General features: G+C 41.5%; 1 protein-coding gene across 3 annotated transcripts in view; it reads left to right on the top strand.

Annotated features, from left to right (window-relative positions):
- Positions 1-3,590: 3,590 nt before the first annotated feature.
- Psma8 (proteasome 20S subunit alpha 8) overlaps positions 3,591-24,602 on the top strand; it is a 56,551-nt gene continuing 35,539 nt past the window's right edge. For 2 of the 3 annotated variants that reach the window (XM_036205037.1, XM_036205039.1), the window contains exons 1-2: positions 3,591-3,692; positions 19,557-19,683. In XM_036205037.1, the coding sequence (XP_036060930.1) occupies positions 3,591-3,692; positions 19,557-19,683 (229 nt within the window). Of the gene's footprint in view, positions 3,693-19,556; positions 19,684-23,936; positions 23,942-24,602 lie in introns of all 3 variants that reach the window. The other variant, XM_036205038.1, reaches the window with a different exon arrangement.

A 24,602-nucleotide genomic window follows, 5' to 3' on the forward strand; every position in this document is an offset into this window, starting at 1 on the left:
TCAAAAATCAATTGAACAAAAATTACTAGCTACAATCATTATCATCCTTATTGTAAGAGTCTTTGGTTATTGAGAACTGACAAGTTCATAATGGTGAGTCAAAGTCTTCAAAATCCTAATGTTTGCCTGAAAGACTGAAGTTTGTCTTTGGCATAATGTCTATCGCCTGCTATTTCTCAAGAAGTAGCAGGCTCACTTCATTCATGTTCAAATGTCTGCCCACCTAAGTGAATAGCCGTAGTCTGTCAGTCATTCTCTCAAGTACATAGCTAGCTTTCCAGGAGAAAGGAAGCTGTTCCTTCAATTGAGGGGTCTACACATGGTCTTTCTTATTCCAAACTAATAATATTTATTTGAAAGCAGCAAGTTGGTTTCTGTGTGCTTCCCACCTTGCCATTTTTAACAGTAAGATAGTTATTCAATAGTCAAAAATACAACAAATAATCTTGTGATTATTGAATGACATTATAAATTTAAGCTGGCATATTTTTTTCTCATGACTGCTAGGTGGCAAGAAACACCATATGTTCTAGTACAAATTTGCTGCTTTGGCCTCTATTTTCACCAAGGACTCAGCAATAGCACGTACTTTTTCTTCTGCACTATTAATATAAATATTCATGCAACAAGATAAATATTAAGTTAGTGGGGCTGGAGAGGAGACTCAGCAGGTTGGTACAGAGGACCCAGGTGTGGTTTCTTGAACAGGGTGCTCACAACCATCCCTAACTTCAGTTTCAGGGAATCTAATGCCCTCCTGTGACCTCACAGGCACCAGTGTGTGTGTAGTGCACAGACACAACACAGGCAAAACACTCACGTGTATAAAATAAAAATAAATTTGAAACTATGTATGTCATTAGCAGTCTACTGTGCTTTTGACAATGTGAAACCCTTGCACTCTCTGCAAAGACGCCCCCTTTTGTTAAATTGACACATCTTCTCACGCTTTTCTCTATACAATTTCAAACATGTATTTGTCCAAATATAGATTTTTTTTTTAAAAAAAACTTTTCTTACTTTTTTTGAGGCAGGGTCACATGCAGCTCAGGTTACATGAGCCCCTTTATAGAAGATCATCTTGAACTCCCAAACTTCCTGCCTCCAATCCCAAGTGCCATTATGCCTGCTTAACTATGCATTGTAGGGAGGTTTCAATTGGTCCACACTGCAGTTTTGCTCTTCCTGGTTTCTCTCTTAAATAGTTACCAACTTTACTTAACTCCATAATAAATAATAATAGCTAATATTTTAAAGAGCTTCCTCTGTAACAGACAGTCATAGGGGATTAATCCACTGATTAATTTGTTCATTGCAACAAATTAATACTTTGTGAAGTAGGTATTATAATGAATGGAATATGTCTTCATAAAGACACCAAGCCTAATGGATGGAGTTTGTGAAGCTTGGATGTAGTAATTTTTTTGTAAGCAAGGTTTTTCAAAGTAGCTACTTACTATCCTGGAACTTGCTATGTAGACCATGCTATGAAGTCACCAACTTGCTTTGTTAGCCACAAACTCATGAAGATCCACCTGCCTCTGCCTCCTGAGTGCTGGGATTAAGGACGTACACCACCATTACTGGCCAATCATTCTTAGTGTTTCTGAAATGTGTCCTCTAAGAAATTCTACTATATACAAAATGCTTTTTAGTGAAAACTAGAGAGGGGGCTGGAGAGATGGCTCAGTGTTTAAAAGCACCTGTTGGGACCTGAATTTAGTTCCCAAAGCCCACAGCTGGTACCTCACACTGCCTTGCAGCTCCATCTCCAATGGTCCGACACCCCACTTTTGCCTCTGGAAACCTGTACTCATGTATACACACACCCTCACACAATGCACATAATTAAAATCATTTTTTTCTTTAAATGCACAGATATCCCCTATACTACATGCTAACCCCTGGCTTTTTTCATTGTTCCATAACTGTGAAAGGTATAACCACCTGGTTGATATAAGGGACCACTCTGTATTATTCTCTTAACTTCTTGTGAGTCTATACTTATTCTTTTAAAATAAAAGGTCACAAAACATTTATATCACTTTATATACACTTTTCGCAGAGAAAATTATAGAGATGGAGCACAGATTAGTGTTTGTCAAAGGTGGTCTAAGGGGGAACAGTTAGGTGTGTTTTTCAAGTGAACGGCACGGGGGACATTGACTATGGTGGTAGTATAGCAAGCTACACCTGGTAAGTCATACAGAATGCATGCAGAGGAGTGCACAGAGTTGCTGGAATCTAGAAAAGCTCTCTGAGGTGTATCAGTGCCAGTTTCCTGGTTTTGATAATGTAGGCATGCAAGTGTTACCATCAGGCTGAACTAGGTAAAAGAGGCATTCCCTCTCCTTGTAATTTTGAGACTCCCTGTGAATCTATGATTATAACAAATTAATGAAAGGAAAGTTAATGTTTACCAATAATAATCAAACGTTTCTTAAAAACATCTCTGGCAAATGCTGGTTTGTTATGATACTGTAAAATAAGAGAAAATAATTTTGGTCAAGAATGCACCCCTCCTCAGTAGATCAAACTTTTTAAAGTGTGGCTAACAGGGGCAAGGAGAGAACGGAAGGAACACCAACTACTTTCTGAAATGAATTAGAATCTAGGATTTTGAATTGAGACAAACGAGTTTCCCTCTTTTTTGATGTTTCTTTTTCTTTCTTTAGTAAAAGATGATTTCACCAGTTTTAAGATTCTTCCCAATGGAAAATGGTATGTAATAAAAAATACATGTGAAGTAATAATAGCTAAATGTACCTGCCTGTTAGTACCCATCTGGCACCATTTTAAGTTATTACACCTATAAACAAATTTCAACCTCAGAACACATTGCTGCAGATTTTTAAGATTCCCATCTTACTGATGAGGACAATGACTGGTTTCACAGGCAGTAATGTTGCACCAGGTTACATGTAACTTTTCTGCAGCTCAATTTCAAACCTATTTAAGCCATATCTTTGGACTCTTAAATTTTTCTTCAATTAAACAGCATTATCTTAGTTCTTGCCATTAGTATTATTTGATGGGGTATTTTTTTGAGTCACTGTCTTATTTGCTCATAAGTTCTATTTTGTTTACAAAGCTGGGGTGGGGTGGAGAAAGGAACAATACTTTTTGGAAAACTGCAACTTCTTTGCCAACCTGGGCAACTTAGTAAGACTGTCTCAAATTTTAAAGAAAGAGCTAGGATCTGTCTTGGGGATGTCCCAGCCTATGCAAGATGCTAGATTCAAAGTCTACCACCAAACCCCAAATCCACCTTTTTGGATTTTTTTCAAGACAGGGTTTCTCTGTGTAGCCCTGGCTGTCCTGGAACTCACTCTGTAGACCAGGCTGGCCTCGAACTCATCAAGATCCCTTGAAGAACACATGTGTAAGTCATCGTCCCCATCCTTCAGGCCAGGTCTCCCAGGCAAGGAGGACTTCGGAGGTAGCCTGGGTGCTCAGACCTGGGGGCGGGGCCAAAGTCTGGAACTCTGGAACTTCCGGGAGGCGGTTGGGAGCACGTGCAGCCACTTCCGGGAGTTAGCACCCGGTCCAGGCAGCATTTGAGGCGTGCTAGACACTTCCAAGTCGTGGCGATGGCCTCTCGGTATGACAGGGCAATCACCGTGTTCTCCCCGGACGGGCACCTTTTCCAAGTGGAGTACGCCCAGGAAGCGGTGAAGAAAGGCTCCACTGCGGTAAGCTGCTCCCCAGGCCGCGCGGCTCCCACCCGGGGGTCCCCATCCCCAGTGTCCCACCCCGGCGGGACGGCCTCGTCCTTCCCTGGGGCAAATGCCGCTTCAGGTTGGCGGTGGAGGTCACACAGTGAAGCCGGTAGACAGTTCGGTCCTTTCCTCCTGCAGCGGCCTTGGTTTAAGGACAGCTGGGGACACTGTGAAAGTACAGCCCAGGTTTGAAGTCACTGATAAAGACACCGACAACATTCTACCTTGGGGCTCCTGGCCCCCTTCCTCAGGAACCCACTGACCCATGGTAAAGTTAATAGATCTTTCATGTTGGAAGCCGTCGTTTAATAATGATAAAAATTAAAGCCTGTCCAGGTCTGTCCCCCACGCCCCAGAACAAACCGAATACTATATGTTAACCAGAGGAACAGTCGGAAATGCTAATCCAAACGGCTCCATTCGATGGTCTCAAATTTTTCAGCCTCAGCATTTGGCATTCTTTCAATGGTCACCCCCCCCCCACCCCAGCCTCTCTTTTGTACTGCCCTGTGCGTGTGTACGTGTGTGTGTGCATGTGTACGTGTGTGTGTGTGTGTGTGTGTGTGTGTGTGTGTATGTGTGTGTGATTTCAAGAAATACTGGAAATTTCATGAGATTCTACCCTGTTTTAGACTTATGGATCCACATTACCCAGAATTTTTTACATACTCAGGGCAGCTATAATACTGCTGCCAAATCTTAACTGAGTTGAATAACCATTGTAATTTATGACAATTTTAAAGGGCTCGGTCACCCCAGCCTTCTGAGTCCTAGTCTACAAATGCAGGATATGGTTTTCTTAAAAAAAAAAAAAAAAAAAAGCTCTCAAATTTCCTGAGTGTTTTCACTGTGTGTTTGAAATTGAGACAGTAGCTATGAGAACACGCAGTCTACACTTCTATATCAACTTGATAATGGAAAGAAGTTAATTCACTTTGATTGTTAATCTATCAAATGTAAAGTGGCAAAAATAATTACAAAGAAGATAATTTTTTTAAAAAGTATTTTTCTATTTAAATGGGCCCACTAGTTAAGCTCTGTTAGAACTGTAAGTTTAAGGTAAGCCTGGTGTAGTCTAAACCAAAAGGGTACCATTTTGATAAAAACAAAAAGTTATATAGTCCCCAGCATGGTGTGTAGCATATGGTTAGAAAAGAATGCTCAAGTTTTAGAGCCTTAGATAAAGGGATAATGGGAGAAGATGGGGTGTAATAAGAAACCACACTGGCTCATTTAAAATGTTTTAAGAATGCTATAGAACTGATTGATAGTTCCTTTGTAATGAGCTGTAAAAGGGTAAGGACATAAAAATACCTGTAGTGGGCATTTTTAAAGATACAGTGGAAGGATGAGATTCTTACCTTAGGATTCTGAAATTACATTTGCATCTTTTTATGGAGCTATTCATTGTGTTTCCTTGCGGGTGCTATGACCTTTTACCCAGGATAAAGCTGCATTTGTTTATTAACATAGGCTGTTAAATATTATGTCTGTAAACAGCAGATACGATGAGTTACAAGGAAGCTGGGCTGATCAGTTTTGACCACTATGTAGACATGATATTACTTAGTAATATAAAAATTATATGGGCCGTAATTAGAGAGCACAGGCTCTGCTTCCTGCTTGATAACAGCCTAACAGCTTGAATTGGGGCCAGAGGCTCCTCTCTTTTTGGTTAGGTTTCCTTTCCTATAAAGGCAAATGTATTTGAATGGCATTTTGGAAAAGTACCACTGTCTTGAGAGAAGATGTGAATGATAGCGTTGTCATGAAAAAATTAAGATTTATTCTCATCCCTCCTCTTATCCTTTCCCTGACCCCATATTCTTACTGGGGCTGTATTTCCACTTTTCACGGCTCAGCGCTATAGTCTTAACTTTCAGGCTTCCTTGGTCATCCTCTACTTCTTTAATTAAGGCATCAATTCTTGGTTTCACTAATAAATACTTCAGCCATTGTACAGGGAAGAAGGGAAACACACACACACACACACACACACACACACATTTGGTTTTTGAAGACAAAGCTTTTCTGTGTAGCCCTGGCTGTCCTGAAACTTGCTCTGTAGACCAGGCTAGACTCAAACTCAAGAGATCTGCCTGCCTCGGCCTCCCAAGTGCTAGATTTAAAAGCATATACCACCACTGCCTGTATTTTGCTTTTCTTTAATGTTGATTTGTGTCTTTATTTCTTGGTATTGGAAATCAAACCCAGGGCCATGCACATGTTACATATATGCTGTACCATTGAGCAGTACTCTCCACCCGTACTTATCTTTTAAGAATCTTCATACTTAGGCTGAGAAATAGCCCAGTGGGTAAAGTGCTTGCTGTCTAAGCATAAGGACCAGAGTTCAGTCTTTAGAACCTGTGTCTAGATAAAGCACAACGTGGTGGCACGTGTTTGTAATCATAGTGGAAGCAGGAAGTTCCCTTGGGCTCATTGGCCAGTCAGCCCAGCCTAATCTGATGGGAAGCTACCCTGTGAGTGCTAGGAACCAAACTTGAATTCTCTGCAAGGGCAACAATAAGTGTTTTTAACTACTGAGCCATTTCTTTAGTCTTCAGTTTCTTTGTCCTTTTGAAATTATTATTTAAGATTTGTTTGTTTTATTTCTGTGTATGAGTATGTGTGTCTTCATAAGTTTATGTGCACCATGTGTGTGCTGGTGCTGTCAGAGGCCAGAAGAGGGAGTAAGATCTTCTGGAACAGTTGTGAGCTGCCTGATGTGGGTGCTGAACCAAACCTGAGTCCTCTTTGAGCGTACTAAGTGCTCCTGACTACTTAGTCATCTTCCCAGCCCCCAGTAGAGTTTTGTTATTGATATGGGTTTTTTAGTACTAGTAAAGTAAACATAAAAATAACTCCTGCTTCATAGAATCAATGTGTGTTGAAAGAAGTAATACATGTTAAGATGTAATTCACATAAACTAATAAGTTGTATCCATTATTATTTATGATTCTTTTCTTTTTTGATTAGTTTTGTCTGTGGTCCTTCCAGCATGTCAATTTTTAAGACTTAGAAATGCTAACCTGGACTGTAGGATTTCACTAAGGAAGTGATAGACTCAATCCCAGTTCTCAAAGAATTTACTGTCTTGCAAGAAATTAAGAAGATTAAGAAAATAGTCCTAGATGGGAATGTTGGCACATGTCTGTAAATCCAACCCTCAGGAAGCAAAGGCTGGAAGACTGCAGGTCCCAGGGCAGACCGGGCTGTGTAGGGAGACCCTGTACTAAAAAAGAAAAATCCTTACAAGGCCTAAAGGAGTGTGATAGTAGAGAAGGTATGAGATGTGACAGAAACTGCGATTGTAAGGGAAACCCTCCTGGGAAAGCACATTTGAGAAACCATCAGAAAGATGGAAGGCGGCCAAGCAGGGAGGTGGGCAGTGAAAGAGGAAGGAGTATTCTAGACAAAGGAGGTGCTGTATGGGAAGACCAGGCACACAGGACAGCTCTATTACAGAGTAGAGAGACACTCAGAATTGCTGAGGAAAATAGAAGGAAGGGATGAAGCTGGAAGCCAAGGCCAAACCACAGAATACTTTAAGCTATTATAGTGAGAATGTGCTTGATCCTGAAGGATCCTCAAAGGATTTTGATGTGGTTATTTTCACTTTTTAGGTTATTGCTATTTTCTTCTCAATACACAGTATATGTGTCCACTCTACTCTTGGTCATGGAACTCAGTCTACCATGAGAGATACTGGTAACTTTTCTCCTCTGGGGCAGCTGACAGGATATGAGTCCCAAGATGCTTGGGGCTGTGTTTGTTTCCATTGAGAGGATGTCTGTCTGCTTCAGAACAAAGGACAGGTATTATGCACAGGGTAAATGTTACAGGTCTTGGATCTTTTTGCCCTGGGTCTCCATGCTGTCCTGGTTTACTTAGTGAGAAACTGCTCCTACCTATACAAAGTAGGAAGTAAAAGAATAGTGACTTTTGGCCATGTGGTAGCACATACCTTTAATCTCAGCACTCGGGAGATGGTGGAGGCGGGGAGGGCAGAGGCATTGGGTCTCTGTGAGTTTGAGGCCAGCCTGCTGTACACAGTGAGTTCCAGGACAGCCAGGGCTACACAGAGAAACCCTGTCTCAAAAAACAACAACAAAAAAGAATGGTAACTGACTGAGATACACCCCCTCCCCCATTCCTTCCTTTTTCCCTCCCTCTCTTCTTCTTCTACCCCCTCTCCTTTTTGCACTCTTTCCAAAGATTTCTCAGGCAACACTGTGAGCATCAGATTGAATGAAATCATAACTAGAATCAGAGAGAACAGTGACATGTCTGTGATAATAGTATAAATAAAAGGTGTTACTAGTGTTTACTAGGGTTGGAACAAAAATGGTAGGAAAGCAGACTCCAGAGAAAGATGTCATGATTATGTCTTTGGTGTTGGCCAGGGAAGAGAAAGATCTAAGATGGAGCTCTGTTTCTGAGTTCAACTTCAGTTTCCTTTATGGATGTGGAACACGGATTTTGAGTGGGACTATAACCAATGTGGTGAGATTGAAGTGTTTCTGAAATTGCCTCTAATCCTCACCTTCTAGTGTTCATGCTCTGAATAATGGCCCCTTGGATGGATGATGCTAATGGCTTACTTCTAATGAATGGACTGGACAGAAGTACTTCTGTTTGAAAAGGAGCCTTAGTCTAAGACCTGGACTGGCCTGGAACTTGTGGCATCCTCCTGTTTCTGCCTCCTGATGTTGGTTCTGCAGGTAGAGACCAAAGAGAATACCCATAACTGAACCTTGAACTTCGTAGAACCTACCTTGCTCAGACTCCACTGGAAGAAGAGCAGGAATAGTAACCAGGTTTCTGGAGACAACATTTAGCTTTTAAAAGTTTGAAAAGCAAAAGTGTGGGGTTAAATGGAACCATCTTTTAAGATTTTATTTAATATGAGAAACTTTAATATATTGGTGAGAAAATATAGATAATGTTGAGGTTTATTTAAGTGCATTTTCAAATTTTTCTTTTATTGTATTTAAATGTACAATGTATAAAGGAAATCATACAGTATTCTATATGCTTATTTCCCATCCTCAACAATTATAAACATTTTATCAATTTTTCTTTTCTCCTCCAGTTCTGGGAATTGAACCCACTAGCACTGTATGGGTAGCACAATTTCTCTGCCTCCTAGCAAGCATTCGATGGTTTTACTATTTTTCTGCTAAGTGTATAAGATAGCTCAGTGTGGTCTTAATTGATGGAGTACATTCACATTAATTGCTGATAACATCAGAGCATACTTCCATTTGCTTTTATTTGACATCTGTATATCGTCTTTCATAAAATGTATCAGGTCTATGGCCTGTCTTCTAATGATGGATTTTTTTGTTTGTTTGTTTTGTTTTTCGAGACAGGGTTTCTCTGTGTAGCTTTGTGCCTTTCCTGGATCTTGCTCTGTAGTCCAGGCTGGCCTCGAACTCACAGAGATCTGCCTGGCTCTGCTTCCCAAGTGCTGGGATTAAAGGCATATGCCACCACTGCCCAGCGATGGATGTTTTTTAAATGTTAGATTTGAAACTTCTTTATATGTTCTAAGTACTAGTCCATTTCCAGATGTGGTTTGCAAACACTTTCTCCCACCCTACAGCTTGTATGCTCATCATCTTTTACATATGTTTTATAGCACAGATTATCTTATCCCGTGTTTATTGTGAGGATGAGTTTTCTGTCTTTTCTTGTGTCTACATAGGCAATTAAATTTTTTAAATTGTACTCTTATTTTTAAATTTATTAGTTTATGGTTAATTTTTTAAAATTGCTTTTTAAACATTTCTATAAATGTCTTTTACTTTCTTCTTAGATTAACCATGAGATTCCTCTGACTTTTTAAACGCCTGCTATTGATAGCAATTTCATTGTTTCCTTCCTAATTATTAGTATCTGCTTCTTGATTATTTTTCATTTTCAGCTAATTTAAATATTTGTATCTCTTTTTTTCTGTACTTTTAGTGTTTTGAGACAGTCTCCCAGGCTGCCTTCAAATTCATTCTGCAGCCACAGATGACCGTAACTTTGTTTCTCCCACCTCTCAAGTGTTGAGATTCTAGGAATGTTTCATCACATCCAGTGTTATTAATTTTTTGGTTTTGCTTTTTAGCTTAAAAAAAAAAACCTAACCCTAACTCTAACTCCTAACCCTAACTTTGAAAGTTACACAGGATTTAGCAACATGTAAAACCAATCATAGACAATGTCTGTATGGAACACAGACTTTAGGTTCCAAGCAGCACACCGGATTATAGGAAGGACTGCCCAAGCCCAGGGACCAATGTCGGCATCCTGATCGATGAAGAGGGTGCAGTATTAGTGACCCAGCCTCACAAAGGTCTCCTTAGGAGAAACAATAGCATTAGAAGTCAGCCTCCTGAAGGATGCCAAGTGGTTTGACCAGTAGCTTTCATGAGACCTCAAATTCACAAAGAACTTCCCAGAGGCAAGAACAGCCTTCACTAATTGACCCTGAAGGACCACATATGACCCCCACTGATGGGACAAGCATCTGTGACTTGACCATCCAGGAACGAAACCAGTATCTGGGATCCTAGAAATAAATGCTGAAAGAGTTGAGGTTTCAACTTCCAATCAGGCAGTATTGATTAGTTTTTGTTTTATATGTTTCAGTGTTTGGCCTGCATTTGTATCTATGCCCACAGAGGTCAGAATAAGGCACCCCAAGAGTCTTAATTTTAAGAGAGTACCAGACACTGAACCTGTGTTCTGAACAGAAGACTAGTAGAGAAAAACAGCATTCAGCCATACTACAACCTAGTCCCTCTTGAACATTGCAGGAAGAAGAGCAGGGATTAAAAAATAAATCTGGACTCAAGAGATGGCTCAGTGGTTAAGAGCTCTTCTTCCAGAGGACCCTGGTTTGAATCCTAGAACTCACAAAGTAGATCACAACCACTTATAACTCCAGTTCCAGGAGATTCGATCCTCTTTTTCTGGCCTCCATGGGCATCAGGGATACATGTTGTGCATAGACATACATCCAGGCAAAACCCAGACACAAAAACAAAAATATCTTTTAAGAAATCCAAATAGTGAACTAGCCTCTAACTCAAAACCATGAAACACCAAGGAATAATATTTCCTTCAAAAATTATTAATCTCAGTAAAGTCCTCAAATGAGAGTGAACAAGATGAAATCCCCAAAAAAGAACTCAAAAGAATGGTTATATTTGAGGAAAATAGAGAGAGCACAAACTCTTGAATGAGTTTAAGAAAGCACAAGCAACTGGAGAAAATAAGGAAGTCAAATAGGATATAAAGGTAGAATTCAATAAAGAGCAATAGTGAAAAGAATTACAAATTAAAATACTGCAAGTGAAGTAATCGAAAGTTTGTTACAATCCATGGAGTCCCAACCTAAAATGGATCAAGGTAGGACAACATATCTGGGCATAAAGGCAAGGTAGAGAACCGTGAATGTTCAGACAATGACAAAGCTAATAAGACATGTTTAGAACACTGTAGATCTATGTGTTAGGGTTTCTTGTGCTGTGAAGGGATGTCATGAACATGTCAGCTCTTAGAGAGGAAAACATTTAACTGGGGCTGGCTTACAAGGGTCAGAGTTTTAGCCCATCATCATCATGGTGGGAAGCATGGCAGCACTCAGGCAGACATGGTGCTGGAAAAGGAGCTGAGAGTCCTATATCTGGATCAGCAGGCAACAGGGAGAGAGGGAGATCCACTGGGCTTGGCTTGAGCTTTTGAAACATCACAGCCCACCCTTAGTGACACATTTCCTCCAACAAGGCCACATGTCCTAATCCTTTCAAATATTGGCACTCCCTGTGAGCCTATGGCGGCCATTTTCATTCAGACCACCACGCTATGAGACACTAAAAATGTCACATAACTCCCTACATCATGGTATAGCCAAATGTACAGAAGAAAACAGGATATTTGGAAGCTACAAGAGAGAAACAAGTCACACAATAAAGCAAACCTATCATAAAAACATCAGATTTTTCAACAGAAACTTTAAAAGTGAAGGAATTCTTAGAATAATATATTTCAAGTTCTGAAAGACAATAGTTACCAACACAGACTACCATACATGGTAAAACTGTTGGTCGTAACTGAAGGAGAAGGAAAAACATAGCATAATAAAAACAGGCCAAAGAAATTCATGACTTCTGATTGGTGGTGGCACATGCCTTTAATCCCAGCACTCAGAAGGCAGAGCCAGGAGGGTCTCTGTTAGTTCGAGGCCAGCCTGGTCTACACAGTGAGATCTAGGAGAGGCACCAAAATTACACAGAGAAACCCTGTCTCGTAAAACCAAAAAAAAAAAAAAAAAAAAAAAAAAAAAAAAAAAAAAAAAAAAAAAAAAAAAGAAAAAGAAATTTGTGACTACTATACTAGCTTTAAAGGGATTCTTGAAGGAATCCTTTCAACTAAAGAAAAAAAAAATACATCCATGAGGTAAAGGAAAGACTAAACCATACAAGAACACAACATAAGCAAATAAGGAATAAGAAAACACACAAAACTCTGGAATTGGTAGCACATTTTAGTGATAAGTCACTATTAGTGGTCTAAATTTCCCAGTCGAAAGACACAAACTAGAAGATTGAATTAAAAAACAGGATCTAGCCTGATGTTGTGGTGCACACTTAATCGTAGTAAGCACTCAGAAAAAAAGTCAGCAGAGTCTCTATGAGCGCAAGAAGACTACTCTGGTCTATATAGTTCCAGGCCAGACAGCAAGGCCTGTGTAGTAAGATCCTCTCAAAAAGAAAGTAACAATAACAACAAACAAAAACAGCAACACACACATATACAACAAAAAAAAATTAAAACTACAGAATCTAATTGTTGCCTCTCAGAAATGCACCTTGTCATCAAAAACCATATACAATCTCTCATTGAAAACAGTGGGAAAAAAGTATTCCAGAAATGGAACTCAGAAACAAACGTGTGTCTAATATCTCACAAAACAGATTTAAAACAAAAACATTTAACAATGGCTAAGGGAACCATTTATCACCCAGAGAATGTTATAAGTTTAAACATATATGAACCAAACACAGGTGCACTCAATTTCATAAAACAAATACTACCAATATAGTACTCAACACCAATGAAATAATAGTGGGTTACATTAGTATCCCATCCTCACCAATACATCATCCTGACGAAAACTGAAGAGAAGCATCAGTTAAATGATACCATAGATTACAAAGACTTCACAGCAATTCATAGATGGAATGCCATCTGAACACTGTAGACTACATATTCTCATTAGCCTGTGGAATTTCTCTAAAACAGATCATATAACAGGAGGCAAAGAAATCTTAAAAATACTGGGAAATTATGATCAATTTTGAATGCTATCTGACCACAATGGGAAAAAAGAGTAAATAATAATAGAAACTTCAGTATATACAGATTTGTAGAGATTGAACAACGTACTACTTAATGATGAATGTGTCGTAAAAGAAATCAAAAAGGAAATTAAATTCTTAAAGGAAATTAAATTCTTAGAAGCAAGTGAAAATGAAAACAACATGCCATGACGTAGGAGAAGCAGTGAGTGATTTTAAGAGTTTATAGCTACAAATGTCTATATTGAAAAGTCAGATCTAAAATAAATAGATCTGCGGCAGCCACAATCACACAGGAGCCGCTGGCTCCACCCAGGCCTGAATAGTGATGGACACAGATGGTGTCCCCCTCCTCCCCAGACTTTTGGGGTGTCATGCAATCAGGTACCATACCAAGTACTGCCCAAGGTCTCTAGGCTGGGCACAGCTCCACGCCATGCCTTGGGCCCCTGGGCAATACTCAACTAAGCACCTCCTGTGACCTAACCAAGAGCCCTGGTGCTGGGTGGTTGGGCACCATTGTGATGAGAGAGTTCAGGACGGGGAGATGGAAGAGAGAGGGAGAGGTGGAATGGTTTGTGGGCTGGGGAGAGGGGTGCATCCAGAGAGGTGAAGGGTGGTGAGGAGCAGGCTAACTTGAATGCCCAGCTGGTCACCCAAATCCAGTGAGATGCCTAGGCCTGAGCTATGACCAAGGTTTTGCTCTGGGGTCTTAGAGCAGCTGAGAGGGCCTGAGTTGGTGTCTGTGGCTCCTGTCATGGGGAGGGGGCCACTGTGCAGGGGTCCATAGTGGGGCCACATTGATGTCCAAGGGCCGCGCTGGGGCCATGCCAGTCTGGGTGGCCTGCATGGCCACTGTGGCCATGGTGATAACCTAGCCTGGGCTGCTGCCAAGGACTGTGTTGGGTCCATGGTTTTGCTGCAGCCAGTATTGATGTTCCTGGCCCATGTTGCCACCAGGGCCCATGTGGATGCCTTTGGTCTGGTGCCAGGTGGATTTGGGTGGCCAGTGCTGTCACCTGAAGCCATGGAGACTTCATGTCTGGATCCATGGCCCTGAAGAGGCCGGGGTCTGGCCAGCCACCTGGGACCATATTGATGCCTGGGGGCCATTCTGCTGCTGGCCTGTGCTGATCTGAGTGTCCTGTGTTGCCACTGGAGCCATGGTGGCGTCTGGACCCCAAGCTGTCACAAGGGCCCTGTCTGAGTCTATGGAACTGCTGCAGTTGGGGACTCTGGTGATGTCCATGGTTGGTGTTAGCACGGGGGTGGGGAGTGAAGGATTGGAACTATGTTGTGCTGAGCCAGCCCCGCCCTTCACTGGCCCTAGGATGGCTGGTCCTGCTGGTCTCTGGATATTGCAGCAGGCAACCTGGCCCTACCCCTCAGGGAAGAGCTCAATTCCCAACCCCATCCCCCCACTCCCTGCATTTGGGACAGATGACCTCACCCCTCACCATAGGCATGCACTTCACCTAGGAAACACACTAGGGCTGACCCTGTGGTCAGGGACACAGGTGAGCCATCCCTGAAGGTATGAGAGTAGGAGAGTTGACCTCACACACCTCATCAGCCATGTGGTGGCCTGGGTGAGGGAAAGAGAGCATCACCACCTGCAGCAGGTGAGAGAGCAGACCCTGGGGTCACAAGAGCAGGAGAGCTAACCCTTACCCTCACCAGCTGCAGTGCAGGAGAAAGCAGCCTCTGCTTCCAGTATGGGCAGCACACTAGAGACAAAGGTGAGCAGTCCCTGAGGGCGTGAGAGCAGGAGAGCTGCCCCCATTCATATGACCCCTTACAGCAATTGGGAGAGAGGGCCCTGCACCTTTCCTGGGCAAAACTGTAAAGCTGGTTCTGGCGGTATGAGTGAAGGGAACCTGGGTCTGAGGGCCCAAGAGCCCTGATTCTTGCTATAGGCTGCATTGGGTGAACTAGGAGGCAGTGCTGGAGAGTTCATCAGGGTAGTGACTATGAGGGAAAGCTAGTGAGCTGACCAACCCAGCCATCACCCAGGCCCAGAACCAGGGCTATGAGTTGGCTCATCCCAACACCACTGAATCTATGAACTGCTGGAGTATGTGAAGGGGATGAACCTACAGATCCAAAACAGTAGGATCCCCATGACACAGGACAACAGCATATCCAAGAGGAGCCCCAGTGAGAGCCCAATATTGGTGGCGTAGCAGAGACCAGAGACCTCAAGCCACACCAGTGACTCATAGCAGTGAACACTTACAAGTAAGCATGTATGGACTAAAGGGTAAAGTATATGGCTCAAGGGACCACACTACAGCTTCCACTATGAGAATCTTACTTGTTTTTGTTCTTGTTTGGATCGATTTTTTATTTTTCTTTTAAGTTTGGTTTTGTTTTGGGAGGAGGTTGCACAGGCAGAGGGCAGAGGTGAGGGGACAGGGAGATAAGAGGGATCAGAATACATGATGTGAAGTCTACAAAGAATCAATAAAAGTTACATAAAGATGTAAAATAAAGGGAAGATAGCATTCTTATAGTTGGTGGCTTGTGAAGTTAAGTTTTATAAATTATAAAATTCAAGTGACATGAAGCTGGAAAATGAAAGGATGCTTTTCTTATTTCAGTATACAATGAAACATTTTTTTCTCAGAAATTAGAGGAGAAATGTAATATTTTCCATATATCTTGCTACAGAAAAGCAATATTGACTTAGCAAATTAATAAACACCTTTATATAGTTTCTGTTTTTACATGAACTTAAAAAAATAAATAACTTAATGATGAATATTAGAGTCTTGGAAGAAACCCAAACTCTATAGAGAAAAAAAAATTAAGCTGGGCATGGTGGTACATGCCTTTAATCTTAGCACCAGGAAGGCAGAGGCAGGAGATCGTGAGTTCAAGGCCAGCTTGGTCTACAGAGTGAGTTTTAGGACAGCCAGGGATACACAGAGAAACCCTGTCTTGAAAAAGTAGGAAAAAAATTTTAGATCAGAGCAGAAATTTATGAAATATAAAACATGTAGATTCTTTCAGGTAGTTTGGCTAAAGATTTGTATATAACTGAAAGCTAGACATTGTGTACAAATCTTTAGCCAAACTAACTGAAAGAATGAGAGAGTCTGGGATGTAACTTGTAAAGTGCCTGCCTAGGTTGAGGAGTCCTTGAGTTTGGTTGCCAACATCACATAAACCAGGAATGGGAGTATACTCCCGTAGTACAGCCCGAGAGAGAGAGAGAGAGAGAGAGAGAGAGAGAGAGAGAGAGAGAGAGAGAGAGAGAGAGAGAGAGAGAGAATATCAGAAGTTACGATTATCCTCAGCTTCTACATAGTGATATCGAGACCTGTCATGGACATCACAAGACCTTTGAAGTGAAGAAACAGGATGTATTACTTTTCTGTTGCTCAATAAACTACTATGACCAAGGCGACATGTAGAATAAAGTGCTTACTTTGGCGTACAGTAGCAGAGATCTGAGTCCACCAAAGGAGGGAGGCAGAACAACACATGGCAGGCATGGTAGTAGGCAGCCTAGAGCACAGATCTTCAAACCACAGCATGAAGCAGGACAGATGAACAAGAAGTGAGCCCAGGTTATAAACTCTCAAAGCCCCTCCCAGGGACACACTTTCCCTACCAAGGCTGTGCCTTCTAATCCTCTCCAAACAGTGGAGACCTTGTGTTCAAATAGCCAAGCCTTTGAGGAGCATTCCTCATTTGACTCCAGAGGGGGTGAGGTATGGAGAGTATGTTCAGTGTACATTAAATACTTGTATGCAAATATCCAAATTAATAAGACTGGAGATAAAAAGACATGCCAGTGAAATTCAGACTAAAGTCCTAGTTGCATATAACTTACCAAAGTTAAGCCATGGTGATATAGACAATATAATCAGATCTATAATATGGCAAGATTGAAACAGTGATAAAAATTCTCTTAACTGAAAAAAGTTCAGGCCTAGATGGATTCGCTGCTGAATTCTAGACCATTAAAAACAAACTAACATCACTGTTTCTCAAGCTATTTCATAAATTAGAAAAGAAAGGAATGCTTCCAAACTCTACTTACGAAGCCAGTATTACTCTGAGATGACAGAAAGGGAAATTAGAGACTCCTAGTGGCTTATTATTGTACCCATAGATTAGTGCATCTTGTTTATGCTGTCATAACCATTGTTGAGTTCATTTGTACAACTGCCCTGTTATGTCTGGAAAACATTGTTTACTTGAAGTCATCAACCACCTCTGGCTCTTAGAATCTTTCCTTCCCCTCTTCCACAACCAATTCCTGATCCTTGTGAGGAGGGTATGTGATAGAGAAGTCACATTTAGGACTGATCATTTCACGGTATCTAATTTTCTGCACCTTGGCTAGTAGTGGATATCTGTGTTAATCACCACGTACTAGCAAAAGAAGCTTTTCCTTCTGGGGTTGAGAGACACACTAATCTATGGGTATAGTAATAAGCCACTAGGAGTTGTCTTAATAATATGTTCATTTAACCAAATGATAGCAGTAGGTTCTCTCCTAGGACCTAGGACCTAACTATCCACAGGTTCTTGGCCCAGATAACAGTGCCACGTATGGGCTTCATCATGTGGAGCAGGCCGTAAATCCAATCAGAATGTGATTGCTTACTCCCATGCCATTTGTGCCGCTACTGCATCAGTGAGCATGTCTTAACAAGCTGGCCATTATTATAGCTCACACAGTTCACAGTGAATGTGCCCAACCAAATTCATCTAATTTCAGAGATTTAGCAGAGTCATTCTTGGTTAGTACTTGGATGGGAATCTATTTCCTATTACATTTATTGCTTTGTTCATACTGAACCATCCCAGAATCTTCTGAATAAGTCAATGTGACCATGATGAATGAACTTTTTGACGTGTTCTTGGATTGAGTTTGCAAGTCTTTTATGAAGAAATTTTGTATCTATTTTCATCAAAGAGATTGGTCTCTAATTTTCCTTTCTGTCATCTCTGGTAGGAGAGAACTCAGTCCCGAAAGTTGTCCTGTGATCTCCATGTATATACATGGCATGAGCATGCCCCCACACATAAACTAAATAAAAATATGTAATTAAAAAAAAAAAAAAAGCTGGGCAGTGGTGGTACACAGCTTTAATCCCAGCACTCAGGAGGTAGAAGCAGGAGGATCTCAGCAAGTTCAAGGCCAGCTTGTTCTACATAGCAAGTTCCAGGACAGCCAGAACTGTTACACAGAGAAACCTGTTTTGAAAAACAAAAACAAACAAAACAAACAAACAAACAAACAAACAAAAAACCTAATCAGAGAGCAGTGAATGTCTGTGCTCAGTTTATTTTCTTCTTTTTGTTCAGTCCAGGAACCCAGCCCATAAGAATAATGCCACCCACATTTATGTTGGGGTCTTCCTGTCTCATTTAACTTAATCTAGATAATCCTTCTCAGGCATGCCTATAGACATATCTCCCTTGTGATTTTAATGCCTGTCAAGATGACAGTATTAATGATTACAGATACTAATTCAGTTTGTTAGTGTTTCACCTCTAGGATATTATCAGCTCCCACAGGCCCTGTGTTCTAAATACATGGGATCTGCATTTCAATATAGGTATTGGAGCACAGCAAGCCCCTAATTCTTGGGTCTCTAAATTTGAGCTACATGGGAAAGCTTTTGTGGTATTTTATCTGCTGAACTTCGTTTTGTTGTTGAGGTTTGAACCCAGGGCCTTTACTTGTTGGGCAAGTACTGTATCATTGAACTACTCCCTCAGTCCCTTACGTTGATGTAATCGTATTTTAAACTAACAAGTAGGAAATATTTTTAAAAGAGTTCTTGCCTCTTGTGTCTGCACTGTCTGTGTAGTGTATGCACACAAGTGTGCAGGTGTGTGTGCTTGTACCTGTGTATGTGGAGGTCAGAGGAGAATGTCAGGTACCTTCATTCCACTGCTGTCCCCCTTGTCTTGAGAGAGGGTCTCTCACTGAACCAGACACCTGCCCTTCAGCTAGGCTGCTGGCAAGGCAGCTGTTGTTGGGATCCACCTTTCTCTGTTCACCAGGGGTTATGGACACTTGCAGACATGCCTGGCCTTTTACATGGATTCTGTCTTACTCAAAGGGTTGTCTCCCAGGCCTGCCCTTTTCTCCATTAATAGAAGCCTTCATCAGTATTGTCCTGCTAATACTGATTTGCTTAGATTATCGGCATCTTTTATCATTCTCCCTGAAGTTGTATATTTAGGTATTATTTTCATGTGTTTTGTGGGAGATTAAGACCCTTATATAGATTCACCACTGATTGTATTTTCTTTGTAATTTCTACCTATTTGTCTTGCTTTCCTTGAGGCTGGGGACTAGGCATCCAGTCAGCCAGTATCTGTGCATCTCATTTCCTGGATGGTTCCTTTTTCATTTTATCAAGTGTTTAAGAGAAATCCTTTAACTGTTTGTTGCATATTAGAATAATTGCTCAGTTTTAATTTTAAATGTAATTTTTAAAAATGGCTTTACAGGTTGGAATTCGAGGAACTAATATAGTTGTGCTTGGGGTGGAAAAAAAATCAGTGGCCAAGCTTCAGGATGAAAGAACTGTGAGGAAAATATGTGCCCTTGATGACCATGTCTGCATGGCTTTTGCAGGTACGCACAGACGTCCAGTGGAGTGGTCGGGATTATAATGTAGCAAACTGGGTAATACAGCTGCCCTACTGCTGGGTTTTCTGGGTTTACACAATATATGCATTCATTTCCTGTTTCTGTCCAAATACAGTGTCACGTGTATTTGAAAGGCCACAGCTCTATCAACTGGGGCTTATTATCTTAGTTAGGGTTTCTATTGCTGTGAAGAGACACCATGACCATGGCAACAGGGAAACATTTAATTGAGGGGGCTCACTTACAGTTGCAGAGGTTTAGTCCATTATTGTCATAGTGGGACATTGGCTGCATGCAGTCAGACATGGTGCTGGAGAAGGAGCTGAGAGTTCTACAACTTGATCCGCAGGAAGCAGAAGCAACTTGTGCCACACTTGGTGTAGCTTGAGCAAAGGAAACCTTAAAGCTCACCCCCACAGTGACACACTTCCTCCGACAAGGCCACTCCTACTCCAACAAGGCCACACTTCCTAAAAGTACACTTAGGCCATTTTCTTTCAAACCACCACATTTAAAATGCTCTTTGATAATAAAGCACAAATGTAAAGATGGATTTCTTCTTTCTTATAACCTATAGAACTTAAAATTCATAGAATTTATAAAATTTTAAAAGATTCTACTTATTTTTATTTGTATTACATGTATATATGTGTGGGTTTGTGCATGTAAGTGCAGGTACCTGCAGAGGCCAGAATAGGGTGTCAGATGCCCTGCAGCTGGAGTTGTGAGCGGTCTGACATGGGTGTAGGTAACTGAACTTGGTGTTGTACAAAAGGAGTATGACCTCTTAATTGGTGAGCCATCTCTTCAGCCCCAGTTTGGGAAAGAGAGAGGGAAGAAGAGAGGGGGATTCATTTGTGTATGCTGAGCTACAGATTAGCCTTGTACATGCTAAATCTCATCTTCTTAAACTGTGGATGTGTTACATTTGTTTATGTTGCATTTGTTTAAGCCGTGTTACTTTGCCTGTCTAAAACACTTGATGGTCTAATAAAGAACTGGGTGGCCAATAGCAAGGCAGGAGAAAGGATACGCAGGGCTGGCAGGCAGAGAGGATAAATAGAAAGAGAAATCTGGGAGGGAAGGATGGAGGAACCAGAGAAGGAGGAGGACATTAGGAGCCAGCCGCCCAGCTACACAACCAGCAATGGAGTAAGAAAGAAAAGTATACAAAAACTGAGAAAGGTACAAGCCCAGAAGCAAAAGCTAGATGGGATAATTTAAAGTTAAGTAAAGCTGGCTAGCAACAAGTCAAGCTAAGGCCAGACATTTATAATTAAGAATAAGACTGTGTGTGATTTACTTGGGAGCTGGGTGGCAGGCCCCACAAAAGACACATGACAACCAGAAATTACCTGAGAATGAAGCAGAGAGTGAGTGAGAGCTGCCTTTGGAAGTGCTTGCCTGGATTGCGTGGGGCAGCTCTGCAGACCTGGATGTGAAGACATGTGAACAATGCGTTTGCACTGTGCATGTCACCAGCCACATACCACCACCATTACACTGAAGCACCTGAGCATGTATATATTTCACCTATATGCAAGGCTTTTTACTCTTGTGGTAGCATAATAATGACTTCATATGGAAAAGAAAGACAGTATTGTCTACCACCATTCCTCAAAATATGTCAAATTAGTGTGCCTTTGAATTGTATGTGTTAGAATGTTTGGTTTTAAAAGTTGTTTGAAATGTTGATTTGAGTTTCATTAAAAAAAAAAAAGTCATTCAATGAATTTGGCTTAGTTCATGTGGTTTGCATAAGAATGGACCCCCTATAGGCTCATATTTTTGAATGCTTGGTCATCATGGAGTGGCACTACTTGAGGAGGATTATGAGGTTTGGGTTTGTTGGAGGGAATATGTCACTGACAGTGGGTTTTGCATTTCAAAAGTGTAGTTGGAAGTTTTCTCTGGTCCTGCCTGGCCCTGCAGTTGGACAAATATCTCCCTCCTGTGTCTTGTAGCTGCTTGATCCAAGTAAACACACAGAGGCTTATATTAATTATAACTGCTCGGCCATTAGCTCAGGCTTATTACTGACTAGCTCTTACACTTAAATTAACCTATAATTCTTATTTATGCTTAGCCATGTGGCTTGGTACCTTTTCTCAGTTCTGCCTTGTAATCTTGCTTCCTCTATGTCTGCCTGGCGAGTCCAGATTCTGCTCTTACTCTTCCTGTCTCTCTACTGGATTTCCTGCCTGGCTATAACCTGACTTGCCATAGGCCAAACAGCTTTATTTGTCAACTAATCAGAGCAACACATGTTCACAGCATACAGAAAGACATCCACAGCACAAAGCCCATGCCAGGCCCAGTCTCTCTCTGCCTTTCTCCCTAAGGGTCAGGGTGTAGCTGCCTGCATGATGCCACGCTCCCCATTATCACGATAATGGACTCACCCAGTTAAATGCTTCTTTTATAAGAGCTGCCTTGGTCACAGTTTGTCTTCCTAGCAATAGAACACTGTACTGTCTTAGTCATACTAAGCACGGAATTTCCAATTATTCCTGAAATTACTTTAAATATATATCTGTCATTTTGTTCTATGTATTTATATGAAATTGCATTCTCAGTGGTGATAGTTAGAAAATCAAGGTATCGATCAACTCTGAAAAGGGCTAACATTGCTCTATGGCCTACAGTATCAATTATTCAGCCAAGACTTGTTTGCATGAAAATAAACAAAACAGCTATCTCTCATTGGTATGCAGATTTGCTTTCTTTTAATAATAAAATTATATGTTTAACAAATAATTATTGTCAGCAAATGTTTGGTTTATCTACTTGTTTTATATATCTGCCATGGGTCATGTAAAAATTACTCTGGTAAAAAGGGGTCATCAGTGGGAAAAGTTTTAAGAAGCCCTATGCCAGTCAAGCACTCTACCATTGAGATACTCGTTGTGTATCTGTGTGTGTATGTATGTGTGTGTGTGTGGGGGGGGGTATATGCCTGTGTTTGTGCATGCACATGTGTTTTCATGCATGTAGAAGCTAAAGGTCAATGTTGGAAATCTCCCTTTATTGCTTTTCTATCATATCTTTTTTGCATGCCTTTGATCCCAGCACTTGATAAGCAGAGGCCAATGGGTCTCTGCAGGCTCAAGGCCAGCCTGGTGGTCCACATAGTGAGTTCTAGACCATTCAGGATCAGTTTGTGTCTGCTTCCTCCAGCACTAGGATTACAGAGATACCTACCTGTGCCCAGTTTTCATGCGGGTGCAGGGAGCTTAATTCAGATCCTTATGCTTGTGATGCAGGTGCTTTGCAGCTGAACCATTTCCTGTCTCATAATATTTTGTAAGTTTTATAAAGAGTCATGGCAGGTGGTGGTGGTGCACACCTTTAATCCCAGCACTCAGGAGGCTGAGGCAGGTGGATCTCTGTGAGTTTGAGGCCAGCCTGGTCTACAGAGCAAGTTCCACAACAGCCAGGGTGGTTACACAAAGGAACCCTGTCTCAAAACCAAACAAAGGAACAAACAGTTACAAGGAATTGCTAAGAAACAGAGACGTCCTTTGTATTTCCACAATTTCCCTCAGTGATACCATCCTTAAAACCATCAAGTCTGTATTTGCACAAGCCAGTGTGAAGCTGCTGAGATCTCAGCAGCTTCATACGCATGAATTTACATGTGCGTGCAATGTCTAGCAGTAGTGTGTTGTATGAATGCACCACCTGTAACTTGCAGCTTGGCCACTGCAAGGTGTTTGGGCCACTTCCAGTTTTTGTACATTACAGAGAAGTACAGACATTGTGTGCATGTGTTTGTGGGAGAAGTCTCGTTTCTCTAGAGCAGGACTTTCAGTAGTTTGGTTGTACTTACTCCACCTGCAGATTCATGCTGTTCCTACTGCGTTCCAGGCCCAACGCCTCCTTTCACAAGGAACTCATGCTAGTCCTTTCCCCTTTTCGAACCTGTCGGCCACTAATCTATCAGTTTCTGTAGTCTGTCATTTCGAATCTTACATGACCGAAATAGTATGTGCATCATTCTTCTGCAGTCTTCCAAGTTGTTGGATGTGTCAGGAGCGGCATTTGCTGTCACTGTCGGGTAGTGCTGCATGGTATGAATGACCCACTATGTTAACAGGTTGCCTACTTATCTTTGGGCCCTCCTCGTTTTTGCTTTTTATAGATAAATGTGAACGCTTGGGGCAGGTGTCTTTGGGAATGCAGGGTTTCATTTCTCTGGAATAGAAACAGTACAGTTGCTGGATTGTGTGGTAGTATAGTTTTAGTGTTGAGACACTGCCAAATTGTAGAAGTGCCTGTATTGTTTATTTTACATTCCCACCATCACTATGTGAGTGATTCAGTTTTCCTGTATACACAGAGGCATTTGATTTTGTTGCAATTTTTTGACCATTCTTTTAAATCTGCAGTGATTTCTGACTGTGGATTAAACTTGTATTTCTTCAGGGCTGATGATACTGAACATGTTTTCCATGAATATTTGTTTTCTACACCAAGTAGAACATGTTCCCGCACTCTGCATGGCTTGGCACCCTGACCTGACTAAAAGGACTAAGGGAATGAAGAAAGGCCGACACATGCACAGAACATGTGGGGTCTGTGTGCTGTGTGCTGCGAGGGAGCTCCACCAACCACTGCAGCCTGGAACCTCAGCACAGTTGTGATGTACAGCACAGGGGGAGGAGTCAGCTCCTCTCAGTAGGAGGTGTCTATAGCAAAACAGCTGTAAACATCTGGAGGACGCTGCATTTGCTAGTCTTCCCATACACTAGTCAATTGTTCCTAAACACTCCCACCTGCCCATACTGGCAACATTTATATTTGGACCAGAGGAAGGCTTTGCCATCACTCTGAGTCTGACTTTGGAGGAAGGCTTTGACAATTCCCATGGGTCTCAGGCATTGATCCTTGACATAGCCATGCAA

Source organism: Onychomys torridus, chromosome 13, assembly GCF_903995425.1.
Source record: "Onychomys torridus chromosome 13, mOncTor1.1, whole genome shotgun sequence".
NCBI lineage: Eukaryota > Metazoa > Chordata > Mammalia > Rodentia > Cricetidae > Onychomys > Onychomys torridus.